Here is a 17,811-nt window from a genome sequence, read left to right as displayed (position 1 = left end):
ATTTAGTATGAGATATTAGAGTTTCCTCTTAGGAAAAAATATTGTTTTATGTACAAAAATTTTACTTACCAACCTGTCAGTTGAGGTGAACCCTATATATTAGTGGTTTTTAATCTTTTTTTGTGTGATGAATCCTTTTTAGGATGATGAAAACAAGAACCCTTTCCCCAGAGAAAAGTAAATACAGTATTTTACATACAGCTTTTTTGTTTTTGTTCGTTTTAGTATTTTACATATAGTTTTAAAGAGTTCTCAAATTCCCTGAAGCCTGTCCATGGGTCTTAGTTAAGAACCATTGCTGTATGTGGGCAGAGCATTTGGGGGCTACGTCTCAATTTCAGGCTTGAACATAAGACTGGATTTGGATGGATATTCATAATTCACGTACTGACTTTAGTAGCTATTTTTAGATTAGATAATTTATATGACTTTTAAAATGTGGATGTATTCTTCGTTAATAGGAGTACTTTAGATCCACAAAAGATGCTGCTATCATGGGATGGTGGGGAAAGTAGGAGTCCTGTACAAGAAGCTTCATCGGCCACTGACACAGATACTAACAGTCAAGAAGATCCAGGTTAGCACTTACTCAGTTTAATTTCGAGTGTTTATAGATGATGGCCTGTGTCTATACATACACTCACAGAGTTAACTCTCCTAGCTTTGTTCTTGGTATCATTCGTTTGGTACATAGTCATTGAGTACTTACCCATATGCTGGGTACTGTGCTAGGTCTTAAGGGTATAAAATTGACAAGAATATAGTACCTTCCTTCTGAGAATTAAGTCTAGGGAGAGAGAAGGCAGGATAACCACAAAACCCACAGCAACGTGAGAAGTGTTTTGGTGCTTGTGGGAGCAGAGGGGAAGTGCTCCCTTGTTGCCTAGAGAGGTTCAGGAAGCTTTCCTGGAGAGGAGGATAGTTGGGCTAAAAATGAATAATAGGTTGCCAGCTGGTGAGTGAGGGAAGGCCTCAGTATGGGCCAAGCACAAGGGGAGGCAAAGCTAATGGACGAGGGGGCTACATGTGGTTTATGTTGGGGTGGGGGGAGGGGAGCACAGCATAGGCTCTCGTTCTAACCCCAGCCTCTTACCTGAGCCAGGTGACTCGTCTGAAGAGTTTAGGCTAGCTAGTCTTAATGTTCTGTCAGTTATCAAGTCTTGGTTTATTATTGGCTTTTAAGAAGTTTATTATAGGGGTGTCTGGATGGCTTAGCTGGTTAAACATCCGACTTTGGACTTTGGCTTAGGTTGTGATCTTGCAGTTTTGTGAGTTCTAGCCCCACATCGGTCTCTGCACTGGCAGCACAGAGCCTGCTTGGGATTCTCTCTCCCTCTCTCTCTGTCCCTCCCCTGCTCGCTCTCTCTCTCTCAAAATGAATAAATAAACTATAAAAAACAGAAAAGAAAAAAGAAGGAAAGAAATTTATTACAGGGGTGCCTAGGTGGCTCAGTCAGTTAAGTGTCCCGACTCTTGATTTTGGCTCAGGTCATGATCTCATGGTCGTGAGATTGAACTCTGCTTTTGGGCTCTGCACTGAGCGTGAAGACTGCTTGGGATTCTCTCTCTCCCTCTGGCCCTCCCCTGCTCTCACGTGTGCTTGCTCTCAAACAAACAACAACAAAAGAAATTTACTACACAAGTACCTTTAAAAAAATTTTTTTTCACCTTTTTTAGTTCGAGATAGGTGGGACTGGGACCTTTTGGGACGGCAATATTGGCTTACATTTAGTTATGTAACTTTTTTAATTATCAAAGTTGAAAAGAAATACTTTCTCATTCTAAATGATAAGCAAAGAATAATTTTCATTTACTCAATTTTACATTATGATTTTTTTTTTTCTAGCTGACACAGCCAGTGTAAGCAGTTTGAGTTTGTCCACAGGATATACAAAGCGTATTGCTTTTCTCTTTGACTCAACTCTCACTGCCTTTTTAATGATGGGAAATCTTTCACCAGTAAGTCAAATTCTTGTTTAAATATGACAGTGTTTAAAGATTAGAATTAAAATAGTTCATGCTTTTAGGTCCCTTTTTAAGAATTAGATTAATTCCTAAAAATGCAAAATGCAACTGTCTTTGTTTTATATTCCTTAGAGGAGCATAGTAACTCTTTAGTGAGGGTTACTTCTGTAATCAGAAGACTCAGCTTCACATGTCACTCACTTTTAAGTGTAATTATATTAGACAGCATAGTATAAATGTGAGATGGTAATGCTTCATATAAGAAGAGAAAACTAGGGCTTATGAACAGTAGACTCATGTAAGGTGTTTAAGGTCCATTTTAAGTTTTTTTGTTTTGTTTCTGTATTACAGAACTTGAAAAGCCATGCTGTCACAATGTTCGAAGTTGGCAAACTGTCAGATGAGTCTCTGGACAGCTTTCTTATAGAACTAGAAAAGGTAAATCTGGACTGGTCAGTATGGGATGTCAGGGCATTTGGAACCATTTCTTGATACAACATCAGTTATTGATTGTATAGGTTTTCATATATTCTTGCTCATTCCTGCCTAATTCCTCACCTTAATACTGCAACAGTCATTTAGACTTTAGAATATCAAGTGGATGAACAGATTTTGTGATTTAAAACGTGATTTGTGGACCTTATCTATCACTTAGCCTGATTTGGTTTAATGAAATGGGGTATAGAAATAGTCTATGTAATTTTTTGAATTATGTTTTTCTAAAATAGCTTTTAATTTTCTTTAGTATGATTTTCCAAGATCTCCTTTCAGCTGTTTTATTTGAAGTTTTTGTTCCCCTTATCTTAAGTCTGAAACAGTGTCCCTGGGTATCATGTTTATGTCTACTCTCACCATCCCCTTTATTATCTGGAAGACTTCAGCCAATGCTCTTAGCCACCTTCTTCCCCATGAGGACAGCCCTACTTGGCCTTAGCTCTAAATCTGGATTGCCCTTTTGGGGTTTTCCATTTCCTAGGTTTTTTGGGTTTTTGGTGGTGGTGGTTGTGGTGTGGTAGAGATGTGTGTGTGTTGTGTGTGTTCGTTTCCGTTTTTGTTTTTGTCCTCTGTTTTCCTCTCTGCAAATAGTTTATGTGCTGAATCTGTTACTTGACTAATAATTTTGGTACCTTTTGTGTTTTAGTGGTGAACTCTGTGTATTAAATGTGCTACTTAGAGGATTTTATGATTCCATTATCCTTTATATCTTAAGAAAAAGACCATGACATTTTTTCACTCTTCCTTCTCCATAAATTTTTCATTTTTTTTTTTTTTTAATATATATATTTTTTTCAACGTTTATTTTTGGGAGAGAGAGACAGAGCATGAATGGGGGAGGGGCAGAGAGAGAGGGAGACACAGAATCGGAAACAGGCTCCAGGCTCTGAGCCATCAGCCCAGAGCCTGACGCGGGGCTCGAACCCACGGACCGCGAGATCGTGACCTGGCTGAAGTCGGACGCTTAACCGACTGTGCCACCCAGGCGCCCCACATAAATTTTTCATTTTTTTAGGGCAGAAATGTATTTGAGATAGTCCTTGCTATTAATTGGTCTCTTATTGTTACCTTTATACATCCATTGTTCCCTCAATACTTTTAACACCTTGTTAACCCCATTTCTTGTTGTGTATTATCTTGGCAAATTTGCCAATAAATTTTTTATTTTCTAGCACATTCTAAGTTCTGTTTTTCTGATTTTTATTTTTCTCACCTCCACTAGTCTTTTACCATGTTTCGCAAATTGGAAGATCACTTTATTTTTTATATATCTATATTCTCTTATATCACATAGTTATTTTTGGGAAGGCCTTTTAGTCTGAAGTCTAGTTTTTAAAAATAGTTTCGGGGTGCCTGGGTGGCGCAGTTGGTTAAGCGTCCGACTTCAGCCAGGTCACGATCTCGCGGTCCGTGAGTTCGAGCCCCGCGTCAGGCTCTGGGCTGATGGCTCAGAGCCTGGAGCCTGTTTCCGATTCTGTGTCTCCCTCTCTCTCTGTCCCTCCCCCGTTCATGCTCTGTCTCTCTCTGTCCCAAAAATAAATAAACGTTGAAAAAAAAAAAAAATAGTTTCTTAGCTATTTTTTAAGAAGCTTCATCTTGATGAGGCTTAAGTGGTTATCTTATTTTTTAATGCAGATCTAATTTAGTCATTTTCCCCTATAGACCTGTCTTTCCATTTCGTGTGTTGTTTCTGGGATGTATGTGTTTTTACATATGGAACAAGTACCTGACTCAGTGTCAGAAGAACATGCGTTAAAATGAAGTCCAGTGAGCACAGCGGTTTTGTCCACTATTCAATCCATACATCCTAGACAGGTCATCCATAGCACATAGTAGGGACTCAGTGAATCCTCGTTGAATGAATTTAAGCTGTATATTTAGTAGTGTTCAAACAGCCGTGTTGAATCACATGCTCCACTGAACCTTGCAGCCAGTGATACAGAACTGTGGACACGGTGATGAGAATTAGGGGCGTAATTGGTGACCATGGATTGAGTACTCTTCTGGAGGAAGCAGAATGTAGAATGTCGATCTTAGAGTTTTTTTAAGCACTCCATTTGAATCATACGTGAGACATACAACTTACATAATGGTGTAATTTAACATTATTTGGTTTGTTTTACTTGCTGGGATAATTTCTATCATCTTCAAGGATGTATTCAAATAGAAACTCAACTGAGATTTAAGCTAATGTTTGTTTCAGTATTGCCTGGGCAAATTTGTGGTTTATTGATTCTTAATGTCTTAATATCTCTACTGTATGGTTACATATTAGGATGAATGGTTTGAGAGTGGTGCTGCAAAACTTATTTTCTCTTGGTTTAGGTTCAGAGCACTGGTGAAGGAGAAGCACAGAGATATTTTGATCATGCACTTACTCTGAGAAACACAATATTGTTTCTGCGTCATAATAAAGATCTAGTTGCACAAACTGCACAGCCAGACCAGCCCAATTATGGTATGATAAATGTACTTGATTTTGAAGACATGATCCTATGGAACTTCTTTAAGAAATTAAACAGGTCACGCTCACTTATTTAATACATTTTGTGTAGATGGCATGTCGAGTTTGCAACTAAAGGCTTGTTTTGTGAATTTCTTTGCTCGTGAACTCTTTCTTACCTTATTTTACTCGTTCTCCTTTCTTATGTGCCACTGTAGTATTTGTAGCATTTAAATCTGTTCAGTACCTATAAGAAGGGTTGGAGTGTTTAATTTGTTTAAGTGGCTGGATGGAATTTAGAACAGGCCTCAGTTTGAGGGGTGAACAAGTGCCAAAATGTAGTTGTTTTAAGCATAAAATTTCACGAGTGAAAGATTCCATTGTATAAAAATACTAAACAGGAGCTTCCTATTGAAATGCTGCTGTAATATTTACTAAAGTATTTTACTTTAACAAATAAAAAAGAGACGGAGAACCTTTTTAAAGAGTAAAAGAAGTGGTGACACTTGTAATCTGTGATGAGCCCTGCTGTGGCGATCACCTGGCATGCGCTGTCAGGGTTGGGATAGACGAGGGTTCCCAAACTGGGGGTCAGTGGATGGTAGGTCCTGCGTTGTGCAGCGCCATCCAGGAATATATGTTTTGAAAAGATGACGTGGCCTGGGCACCAGGGAAGAGCATTTGGCTCAGGTCCTCAGACATTCGCAGGAGCTGCATCTCGGAAGTCTGTGAAATCTTGGCACCACGGTAATATTTACTCTCACTCATTCTTTCATTCACTTGAAAGTTCTGTTTTCTGGCCAAGAACCGTCGAGTTTCTTAGTGACATCCATTCTTATTCTACTTCTTTCACTAGCATCTGGCTTTCTTTTCAACTCCATTTAAAAATTTAAGGACGGAATCAGTTGTCACTCCACAAAAGTGGTTGTGGAGGTGACCACAAAGCTGCCAGGTGGTTGAGCTGAGTGAGGCTGGACACGCTCAGTTTCCTGTGACTGGGCTCTGCAACCTTTGCGTGTCGGGTGCAGAGACAGACGTGAGCAGAAAGAGGAACGGTCCCATGCTGGGGCTCTTTTTGAGATTGTTCGTAAATAGTTAAAACTGAGAATATTAAATCAAATGCCAAGAGGCCAAAGCACTTACTCATAAGCGTTTGTTAATAGTAACCATTTTTTGGCTACCAAATGTTAGATCATGTGACCTGAGCAATGAGCAGCACAATCTGGAAGATGTCTTTGTACGTAAAGGTTACCAGGACTTTTTAGTGACTTATGGAGATAACAGGTTAGAGTATTTGAAATACTCTGCTGTAACCATCTTAAAATAAATCATCCTTCCGTGCTCATGATAGAATGCAGGGATGTTGGTGCTAGTGGCCAGGCAAGTTTAACTCATTTTATAGATAAAGAAATTGAAGGTTGTCTCAGTCAGATTTCCTGCCCATATAAATTATGGTCTGTATGATCAGTCAGTGGAAGAAATGGGACTTAAATCCATGTCTCTTGAATTTTTTTTTTTTTTTTTTTTGCTCTGTCCCTTTTATTAACCTCTCTTGAGCACTAAGCTTTTTTTTTTTAATTTTTTTAATGTTATTTATTTTTGAGAGAGAGTGAGAGAGAGAGATAGAGCATGAGTGGGGGGGAGGGGCAGAGAGAGAGGGAGAGATAGAACCCAAAGCAGGCTCCAGGCTCTGAGCTGTAAGCACAGAACTCAACACGGGGCTCAAACCCACAAACCACAAGATCGTGACCTGAGCTGAAATCGGACGCTCAACCAACTGAGCCACCCAGGTACCCCAGGCACTAAGCTTTTTATTGATTTATTCATAAACGACCTCTCACTTAGTAATCTGGACTAAACTTTTTCACCATTAATCATTTATGTACCAAAATGTATGTTAAAGGGAAAACCTAAACCTTATCTGTGTGAAAGTAGTTAAGTTTATTTTTCTAACCTCGGAGGTTGGCTTGATACTTGACGGGTTTTGGGTACCAGTTAAAGCTTTTGTTGTTTAGTCTCTCCTCTCTCAGATTTTTTTTATCATTTTTTCACTCGTGGCTGTGATTTCTCCATTTTATTAAATTTGCTCTTGAATTGTTGTACTTAAACATAAGTTTCTCTACTCTTTATAGAACTTTTCCCTTCTCTCCTCTTCCTAAGCCAACTGATCACCTCTCATTGTACTTCAAAATGAACATCACATCTGGGTCCAGCCAGTCTTGTCTTATAGCTGCTTTCGGTTCTCTGTCTTTAGTTTGTTTGCCAGAGGTGTGGACCCGATGTTCTTCCTGACATCTGTAGGACTCTCTCTCCTCCATTAACATTAAATCACAGACTCCCTGCGGTTTTTATTTTTTTAAACATCCTATTTGGAAATATTTTAAATTTACTAAAACGAGTAAAAGTAGTATAATTACTTTCAGCCCAGAATTTGGGAGTAAGTGAAGTATCATGGTGTTAACTCCACTAAATTTTTCAGGGTATATTTCTTTTCTATTTTTTTTAGTGTTTATTTTTGAGACAGTGCAAGCGGGGGAGGGGCCGAGGGAGAGGGAGACAGAATCAGAAACAGGCTTCAGGCCGAGCTGTCAGCACAGAGCCTGTCGAGGGGCTCGAACTCACGAACCGTGAGATCGTGATCTGAGCCAAAGTCAGACACTTAACTGACTGAGCCACCCAGGCGTCTCCTCTCAGGGTATGTTTCCTAAGAATAGGGCTATGTCCTCACATCAACTTCAGAAGATGTAATGTTGATACAGTAATCTACCATTTGTATTCCAGTTTATCAGTTGACCTAATCATGTCCTTCATAGCATTTTCGCCCTTCAAGTGCAGGATCTGGTTTAAGATCAGATCTGCATGAAATTGTTGTGTCTCCTCTATCTCCTTTATTCTGGAACAAATCTGTAACCTTTTTAGTCCTTTAGAACATTCTTTTTCAAGAATATAGTCCCATTTTGTTGGTTTTACCAGAAAGTTTCTCACCTGGGGTGTAGGTGATGTTTCATTGTGATTAGTAGATTCAGGTTGTGCACTCAAGTCTAGAGTATCATGTAAGTAATGTCATGTTCAAAGGGTATGACATCTGGATGCATGTGATTTCCATCTGTCCCCCATTGTGATGGTAATTTTGATCACCCAGTTAATGTGTTTTCTGATATTTCCACTGTACAGTTAATTATTCTCCCCACCCTCAACTACTAAGTAATCTGTGGGCAGATACTTGAAGACCATGCACGTATCCTACTCCTCATCAGTATTTCCTCTCAGATTGAGCATCCAGTGATGGTCCTGTCTGAACCATTCTTTACTGTGATGGCTGCAGATTGATCACTTTTTTCCAATTCCAGTATTTCTTCCAGTAACAGCTGGGACTAGGCATTCTTTTATATTCTCAGTATGGATTGATGAATTCCTATTTTTCTCAGTGGCTTATAATCAGTCATTGCTCTCTTAATTCGTATGCTGCAGTTGTCTCACATTTTGCCAGTGGGTTTCCCTTTAAGCCGGCTCCTGTTTTCTTGTGCCATGCTTCCATCCTTTAAATTTTTTTTTTTTTTTTTTTACTTTTGTCGCTGTTCTTTTCTCTCTGGCAAAACAGTGTTATCTTCTCTTGTACTTCTGTCCCATTCCTGGAATCAGCCTTTTCTTTTAGGAGCCTGGTTTCTCATACTAGGGTATGATATTAAAGACCAAGGTCCTGGTGCTAGTTGTGCTCAGTGCTTCTGTGCCCTTCCAGCAGGCCATGTGTTTTTTGATTCATTCTTGCTTGAGTGAGAGATGGGCCAACTTGACCTTCCAAAGTTTCTTTCAGCCTTAAATATCTCTTTTTAGAGGGCAAACAGAATTGGTATTTTCCGAAAGGATTAAGAATGGGAATACTTAAAATCTGTTGCATGCTGAGTGAGTTCATGCTTTACGGACCGGCAGTCTTGGGTACATATTGTTAGCTGAGGAACTCGTTGCTATGCCATACTCAGAACTTGGTCTTGAAGCTCTTTGTAGAAATCAGAAATCGGGGGAGGCAAGGTGACAGCTTTTTTGTGGCGCTTAGGTCTTCATAATATGCCATTGCCCTGGCGTGGCTGGGGATGGAGAGGAGGCAAGGTGGAGCGAGCACATACTTTTAACGGAAGAGGTGGCCTCACAAAACACCAGTAGACCATTAATCTTTCTAGACCAGGGAATAAAGACCCTTAGTTTTAAGTCTTAAAGTGTCTTAGTGGTCTCCAAGGAAATTGGGCATTTTTAATAGAGATAACTCTGTGAAAACAATATTTAAATATCAAGGCAATATTTTATTTTAGACATTTACAGTATTTAAGTATTTTACCAATATTTTGTCTTGGACATTTTTGCTTCACATTGTCAGTCTTTCACTCTATGTGTATGCTTGATCATAATTCAGGTTTTCCTCTGGATCTCTTACGCTGTGAAAGCCTTCTTGGTTTGGACCCTGCAACTTGTAGCAGAGTTCTGAACAAAAATTACACACTACTCGTCTCCATGGCTCCTCTCACCAACGAAATCCGGCCTGTGAGCAGCTGCACCCCTCAGGTAAAGAACCACCTGGAATGTCACTAGCCGTGGCATTTCAGACTTGCTCGTGGTGACTTGAAGAAGAGGCTTTCCGGTTTGATTGTGTTATCTGAATTTGCTGATACCAAATATGAAGATCAGGGATCAGTAAGCAGCTTTGTATTTTATGCTGTTGTAAGAAGTTCAGTTCGTTGGGTAGAGTTGGTGCATTTTATTCACGTATCGTCTCGTGATTGGTGCCACATTGAAGTTTTCTTGATGAATGCAGTATTTTAAAGAGAATGTTTTGGATGCTCTAGGAAGGAAGCCTGAATCGCCTTGAGGGATCAAGTCAATTAGGAAAAATGAAATGTTTTAGAAGTGGGGCTATGATGGTAAATAAACGGGAAAGATTGCGCTTGAAAGCTGGAACTTTAGTTATCTCTAAAACTGACTTGTGAAAATTACTGCTGCTCTTTTACTTTTTCAGTGTAATCAGTTGTGTATTTGTGTACTTTGCAAGGATGCCATTTCAAAGAGGGGGGATCACATAGCTGTTCTTCAGGGCTGCATCCTGCCTGGTTTCCTAGATATGCAAGGTTAGTGGTGTAGAAGAAAGGAAGGGATCCTTGTATAAGGTTGATTTCGTTGCTGTGCTGTTCTAGCTGCCCTCGTGAGCACACCTCCCTCACCTCCAAATTCGTCCTCTGTTCGGTAGGAGTGGTTACAGATTTTACATTGACCAACTTTTTTTTTTTTCATAATTCTTTGTGTGTCCCCCCAACCCTATCCTGTATACACATTTCCTCCTGTTCTGTAACACGATTTCTAGGCACAGTAGGAATCCATAAACTGAAGGAATGGTAAGATGGATGGAAGGTTAGATAGTCCCTTTGTGAGGAATTGCGTGTGACTAATGACAGTTATTGTCTTTATTAACTTTGAAATAGAGCTTATTATTTGACAGGCACTGTTTTAAACCCTTTTGAGCAAGCGTACAGTGTCTTTACAGGGTAGATATTTTGTCACCACATCACAGAAAAGCAAAGAAGTAACCTTCTTAAGGTGATACAGCCGAGGGGGCGAGGCCAAGATTCAGACCTTGGTGTTTTCCTCCAGGGCCCATCTCCCAATTACGGTGATAAGACGTGCTTTCTCAATTCTGGAATAACATGGAAACCGCTTGGATGGAGCATTTAAAATTTATTTTCATAAGAATAATAGCAGTGAACATTTATGTGAGGCATTAGCTGTTTGTAAGACCATCCTTGGTCCCTTGTGAAATTTGGCTGCTTTTGAGAAGTATTACAACTTTATCTCACTCGTTTTACGATTACAGCACATTGGACCAGCTATCCCAGAAGTCAGTTCTGTCTGGTTTAAACTATACATTTATTACATCACTGGGCAAGGACCACCATCTCTTTTACTGTCCAAAGGTACAAGACTTCGAAAACTGCCAGATATATTCCAGGTATGTTGTGTGAGGTTTGTTTCTTCAGTTGTTTTTGAGGAGGGTAGAGATTGGTAAGCAGCATTATAGCATTGGATATAAACTGAGATCTTCTTAGTTTTTGTTTGTTTTTTAAAATTTTAAATGCCATTTTATCTTCATTCATTTCTTTTCCGTAGGGTTATGATCGATTACTAATAACATCTTGGGGTCATGACCCTGGGGTAGTCCCTACATCCAACGTGCTCACGATGCTGAATGATGCTTTAACACATTCGGCAGTTTTGATTCAGGTACAGTTGCTTTGTTTGAAACAACCAGTTTTGGATTTTTATTTTTAAAGATTCTAATTTGTTAAGTCACAGATGTTGGTGATTTGAAATTTGTAAAGCTGAAACATAAGAGATGAGATACGGATTTTTGCCCTGGCCTTTGTCTGGCAGTGTGGGAATCCCAGAAACAACATGGATTTTGTAGTGAGACCCAGACTTGAATTCCAGCTTCACATTTGCTACCTGTGTGGCCATAATTGTTTGATACGTATAATCGCTCTATCGAGGTATAATTCACGTAGTGTACAGTTCACCAATTTAAATTGCACACTTCAGTGTTTTTTAGTGTAGTTGCAGGTATCCACAGCCATCATCAAGCTCAATTTTAGAACATTTTCATTACCTCAAAAAGAACTCCCGAACCTTTAGTTCTCAGTCCCCTAGTCCCCAGCCCCAAACAACACTAATCTACTCGCTCTTTCTCTAGAATGCTTCTTCTGGGCATTTCACACACACAAAGTCACGTAATGTGTGGTCTTTTGTCACCGGTCTCTTTTACTTGGCAGAATGTTTTTGAGCTTCATCATGTTGTAGCGTGTTATCAGTCCATCGTGAATCATTACTGCGTTCCTTTTTATGGCCAGATAAGAAGTCCCTTGTACGAATATACCACGATCTGTTTTTCCCATTCATTGTTGATGGACACTTGGGTTGTTTCCACCTTTTGGCTATTAAGAATCATAGTAATCACTGTTGTAACTATTCATTTATAGGTTTTTGTGTGGCCGTATTGTCATTTCTCTTAGGTATGTGGTTAAGAGTGGAAATGCTGGATCATATGGCGATTCGGTGTGTAACTGTTTAAGGAACTTCCAGGCTGCTTTCCCGAGTGGCTGCACCACTTTCCATTCCCACCAGCACTTGGTATTATCTGACTTTTTAAGTTAGAACCCACCTGGTGGGTGTGAACGGTATCTCATAGTGATTTTGATTTGTGTTTTCTTGATGCCTGGTGATGGGGCCCTCTTTTCACATGCTAGTGAGCTGTGTGACATTTTGAAGATACTTCTGTTAGTTTCCCACCCATGAAACGGAGATGGTGACATTTACTGTATAGCAACAAAAAATAATGTAGCAGCTAATGGTGAGATAAGCAATTTATAGTCCTAGGATTGTTGAGAGAATGAAATAAGAATGTCCTGAAGTGTGCAGCATACTTTCTGTTTCATAATAGGTTCTCAATAAAGATTTCATTGGTTTATTCAACTATCAATCGTTATGTGCCATATTCTGTGCTAATTAACGTGGATACACAAATAAGTCACGGTCCCTGTGTTCAAGGGATTTAAGTCTGGTGGGAAAAGTTGCATAAGCAGCCAGTTTCAGTTTTTTGCTGAGTGCTGAATAGAATTATCTACGCTGCAAGCATTAGAGAGAAGTACCCAGTTCAGCCTTGAGGCAAGGAGAAAGGCTGAGGGGACACTCAGAGAAAATGAGACTCAGTCTGCATACAGAAGGATGATACAGAAGAGAGCCAGGTCAGGCACAGGGGTTAGCATGAATAAACCTGTGGGCAGAGATGTTTTTCTTTTCCTCCACTGCTATTTCCCTAGTGCCTAGAACATCACCTGGCTCAGAGTAGCTATTTACGAGTGTTTGATGTAGGCAGGCCCTGGAGAGTAGTGTGCCTTGACCCTTTTGCTACCGAGCTTTGACTGTACCCTATAGATTGATGAAAGAGAGCAAAGGGTGCTGAGCAGGGGATTTATGTGGTCAGTGTGTCTTGGGAAGATCAGCTTGGAGAGTATGCTGAGAAGGGTTGGGTAAGGTAAGATACTTGAAGCAAGAGGACCAATTAGCATTTGGTGTAGGAGTCCCGATAAGAGGGGAAGTCAGCCTAGATTAGAAGAATAAGTACTGAAAGGAGAAACTGGATTCAATAATTCTTACAAATTAAAATTAATAGAATTGATCAGATGTCTGAGAAGGCTATGAGAAGAGGAAGGGTAGGATTCCTGGGGGATTGGCTTGTGAAGGTGGAAGAATGGTGATATCCCTGCTTGAGCAAACAGAGGAGGAAGAGCCGGTTGATGGGGGTCAGATGATGTGTGTTGTGTTTGGGGCAGGCTGAGTCTAAGGTGCCTGTGGGACATTTGGGTGGTAGGGCTATCTAGTCGGTAATGGAAAACATTTTGAAATCCAGACGAGAGTTGAACAGGAAGCGTTGACTTGAGTGTCCGCATCAGCATGTGGAGGTAGTTGAAAGCACGAAGAACAGGACACGTTCGCTAGCAGGGGGGACACCTAGCAGGGGTAGTGGTGGCAGATGACCTCATAGGATGGGTGAGATGTGGGCTCGAGTCAGTCTGCCTAAGTTAAAATCTTGATTCCACCATTTATTAGGAATCTTGGGCAAATTAAATAATCTTGAATTCCTTCACCTGCAGACTAAAGATAATGGTTCCTAAGGTCTTTGAAATGAATGAGCGAATTGCACCATCTACATAAAATGCCTGTACCCGTGCCTAGCACACGGGACGGTCCCAGAAGGCATTAGCCGTGTGGCGGTAGTGGTAGCAGATGTGGCCCAGTTTTAACGTGTTTATGAGGAGTTTTGTTTTTGCTAAAAAAAGAATGCCTCTTTTAAGTTTTATGGGAGAAATTCATCTTGCTGGAACTTAAAACACAATTTTGATTAAAACCACGCTTTCATTGTAACAGCCTTGATTGGGGTATAAATCATAATGGTACCGATGAGGTAAAAGTGGGCTGCCAGAAGAAATACATTCGGGTTGTCATACGCACCATTGAAATGAGTGCAGTTTTTCTCTGAAATAATTTTTTTCTTGTGTATCAGAGTACTTTGAATTTAAATAATGCAAAGGGTTTTTTCAATGGAAAAATGTATAGATCCCCAATGTTAAATTTTCTCTTGTAGCGATACTAAATACACATAAACATAAAATTAAGTTCTTCATTCTTATTATTCTTAAACAGTTATAAAACCAAAATAAACCTGGGGATTTAAATTAAAAAAAAAAAAGAACGCTTTAAAACTAACAAAATTCAAATGAACATTAATTGAAAGTAATAGATAAAACTAAATTATTATTTGTAGCATGGGAATGGGGTGGTTAGACTCAGATTTTTTTAATTCAGTTTTTGAGTTGATAGAACCTTTGCATGATTCAGAAATAAAACACTGTTAAAAGATGCATGGAGGAAAGTATCACTACCCTTCCAACACTATCTGCCCAGTTCTCACATTTCTTTTCCTAATCAGATCCATTTTTAGTTTCTACTGTACTCTTCTAGAATTTCTTTATGCAGATGCAAGCCAACACACAGTGCTATATGCCCATGCTTTTTTCACTTAGCAACTGGAGACCTTTCCATTTCCGTTCATAGGGAGCTTCCTTTTTTTTTTTTTTTTTCTGGTATGAAAATACATACGTTGATTTGTTTAACCCCAGTTGGGGGCATTCATAATCATATAATTTTGAATATGTCACTGCGTACAGGTGTTTGAGTTTTGCATTCCTAGTTCATGATATGCCAGCTGACTGATGATGGGATTCCTTCACTACTTTTCCTCTCTCGGACCTGCAGCTAACCCTTGTATGAGTGTGCCTGATTTCAGTCTTCAGTTGTCTCACACCTGATGTACCTGTTCAGTCGGCCTCTCTTTATCGTTAGCCGTATACTCATTTAGAGACACATTGTCCTATAAGTTAATACACACTTAAGGTCTTTGCTTGCTGAGAAAAATTAAAAATTGTTGAAAGATTTTTGATGGTATGTTAGTGTAGAATATACCATCACATGGCACAGTCTTATTTATTGTTTGACTATCTGTTACTGGAAATACAGATTTCTTGTATAACTTTCAACTGTGTTTCTTCATGTTTAGGGACATGGTTTGCATGGGATAGGAGAAACTGTCCACATACCTTTTCCATTTGATGAAACAGAACTACAAGGAGGTATCTTGCTTTTAAATTATATCTGAGTTCTTTATCATTAATCTTTGTCAACAGTTTGGTAGAAAACATAGCAGGAAGTGAATTCTTAAAACTTTGAGTTCAAGGGTCTTTAAAAAAAATTTTTTTTTAATGTTCATTAATTTTTGAGAGAGAGAGAGAAAGCTCAGGCCCATAAGTTGGGGAGGGGCAGAGAGAGAGGGAGACACAGAATCGAAAGGTCTCAGGCTCTGAGTTGTCAGCACAAAGCCTGACGGTGGGGCTCGAACCCATGAACCGTGAGATCATGACCCGAACCGAAGTCAGACACTCAACTTACTGGGCCACCTAGACACCCTAGTTTTGGGTCTTAACATTGCCACTTTTAAAGAGTATTGGCAAAGGTAGTTTTCTTTCTTTCTTTTTTTTTATTATAATTTATTGGCAAATTGGCTAGCATACAATGTATAAAGTGTGCTCTTGGTTTTTGGGGTAGATCCCTGTGGTTCATCGCTTACATACAACGCCCAGTGCTCATCCCAACAGCAAAGGTAGTTTTCTGTCATGTGCCTTTTCCCATAAAGAATTAGTAGAATAAGACTTATTTAGGACCTTTGAAGGAATACTAGTTTGCCTTGGAGATGAAGAGAATCAGTAGGTCTCTGTTTAGGTGAAAGACTAGATTTTCCTCTCTGTTTAGCCTTTTACTTTTATTGTTTATTTGGAGGCTGGGGGAGAAGAATTCATAGGGAATTTTTTTACCCTTAGAAAGCCAATTTTTTCTTTCCCAGTGTTACATACTATTTGCCTCCCTCTTCCAACCCAGGAGCTTTTTTAGGTGATTTAGAAATACATGCCATTGAATATGTGTATAATACTTTACGGTTTACAGAGTACCTGCATGTATTTCCTCTTTCAGCATTTGATTTTGTTGTTAAATGTTACTTTTTGCAATTAGGATTTGAGTGGATTATAGAGTTTGAACTAAATAAAGCTAGTTAGAATCAAGGGCAGGGGGAAAACCCGTTTAAAGTGTTCTCTTTCTAGAATTGGATATGAACTAAGTACATTTGGTATAAGATGTTCAGAGAATATCTGTTAAAAGCAAATTTATTCTTCCTTTTGTTTAATATAGGAGATGACCCTTTCTCTGTCAAATATTAGGAAGGTATATATGTTCAAAAGAAAAATAATACGATTAAAACTTAACATATATCTATATAGCACTACTCCATGTAAAATTGCTGTTGTATAGGGGCGCCTGAGTGGCGCAGTCGGTTAAGCGTCCGACTTCAGCCAGGTCACGATCTTGTGGTCCGTGAGTTCGAGCCCCGCGTCAGGCTCTGGGCTGATGGCTCAGAGCCTGGAGCCTGTTTCCGATTCTGTGTCTCCCTCTCTCTCTGCCCCTCCCCCATTCATGCTCTGTCTCTCTCTGTCCCAAAAATGAATAAACATTGAAAAAAAAAAATTTTTTTTAAATAAAATTGCTGTTGTATAATCTTATTTTTCTGGTTCTTAGAGCCATCTTGCTTGAATTTATAGAGAGCAGTGAATGGTTCAAGTAATCTAATTTTTGTTAGTTTATATAAGAACTTAATGTTCTCCCAAAATAATAGAGTGGGGGAAAGGAAGATTTTTAAAATATCTTTTTCCTTTTCACATAGCCAGACTGCGGAAGCCTCATGTTTGAAATTAAGTTCTCTCTCTTGCCTGTTGTGAATAAATGTGTACAAAGTTTAGAGAAGAGTTTTCTCTTCCAAAAAATAGCCCCTTTTCAATAAGTACTTCTCTGCAATTAAACTTTGCTATTTAATCCTCTGATACTTTATAAATTCTGTGGAGGGGCGCCTAGGTGGTTCAGTCGATTAAGCATCCGACCTAGGCTCAGGTCATGATCTCATGGTTCGTGAGTTCGAGCCCCACATCAGGCTGCACTGAGAGTGCAAAGCCTGCTTCCGATCCTCTGTCTCCCTCTCTCTCTCTCTCTCTCTGTCTCTCTCAAAAATAAACATTTTACAAAAATAAATTCTGTGGAAAAATATTAGTTCACCTGAAGATACAGGCTAGTGACAACAGGATCTTAAAATTTATACAAAATCTCAAAAACTGATTAATAGTTCTCTTGCCTTGAGAGATTGTGTGAATTATAAAAGAATCTTCATATCTGAGTATAGAACATATTTCTGTTATAGAAGTTCATGTATTTATAAAACTTGCACTGGTATTTAAATAATTTATTAAGGATATAATTTCAAGTCCTTTTTGGCTTTAGTCTAAATAGGAAGAATTTTACTTTAAAAAGGTTTTAAGGGGTGCCTGGGTGGCGCAGTCGGTTAAGCGTCCGACTTCAGCCAGGTCACGATCTCGCGGTCCGTGAGTTTGAGCCCCGCGTCGGGCTCTGGGCTGATGGCTCAGAGCCTGGAGCCTGTTTCCGATTCTGTGTCTCCCTCTCTCTCTGCCCCTCCCCCGTTCATGCTCTGTCTCTCTCTGTCCCAAAAATAAATAAACGTTGAAAAAAAAATTTTTTTAAAAGGTTTTCAAAAATATAATGTGTATTTAATACATTTCAAAAATGTAATGTGTATGTAGTACATAGAAGCCCAACAAGGAAGCATTTGAGGCAGAATAGAACCACGAAGAGAAGTCTAGAGAATTTGCCACTGACCAGCCCAATTTTTTATTTTATTTTTTTATTAAAAAAATATT

The 17,811-nt window shown here is 39.3% G+C and overlaps 1 protein-coding gene across 1 annotated transcript in view; it reads left to right on the top strand.

Moving 5' to 3' along the window:
• Positions 1-17,811, top strand: part of FAM91A1 (family with sequence similarity 91 member A1) — a 44,981-nt gene that overhangs the window by 18,293 nt on the left and 8,877 nt on the right. Inside the window, exons 12-19 of the mRNA XM_045453742.1 lie at positions 462-577; positions 1,847-1,959; positions 2,317-2,403; positions 4,786-4,918; positions 9,312-9,460; positions 10,761-10,895; positions 11,054-11,167; positions 15,057-15,129. Of these exons, the coding sequence (XP_045309698.1) occupies positions 462-577; positions 1,847-1,959; positions 2,317-2,403; positions 4,786-4,918; positions 9,312-9,460; positions 10,761-10,895; positions 11,054-11,167; positions 15,057-15,129 (920 nt within the window). The remainder of the gene's footprint in view (positions 1-461; positions 578-1,846; positions 1,960-2,316; positions 2,404-4,785; positions 4,919-9,311; positions 9,461-10,760; positions 10,896-11,053; positions 11,168-15,056; positions 15,130-17,811) is intronic.

The sequence above is a fragment of the Leopardus geoffroyi genome, chromosome C3 (assembly GCF_018350155.1).
Source record: "Leopardus geoffroyi isolate Oge1 chromosome C3, O.geoffroyi_Oge1_pat1.0, whole genome shotgun sequence".
NCBI lineage: Eukaryota > Metazoa > Chordata > Mammalia > Carnivora > Felidae > Leopardus > Leopardus geoffroyi.
Note: the sequence above shows the minus strand (reverse complement) of the source record. Positions and strands in the feature narration are given on the sequence as shown.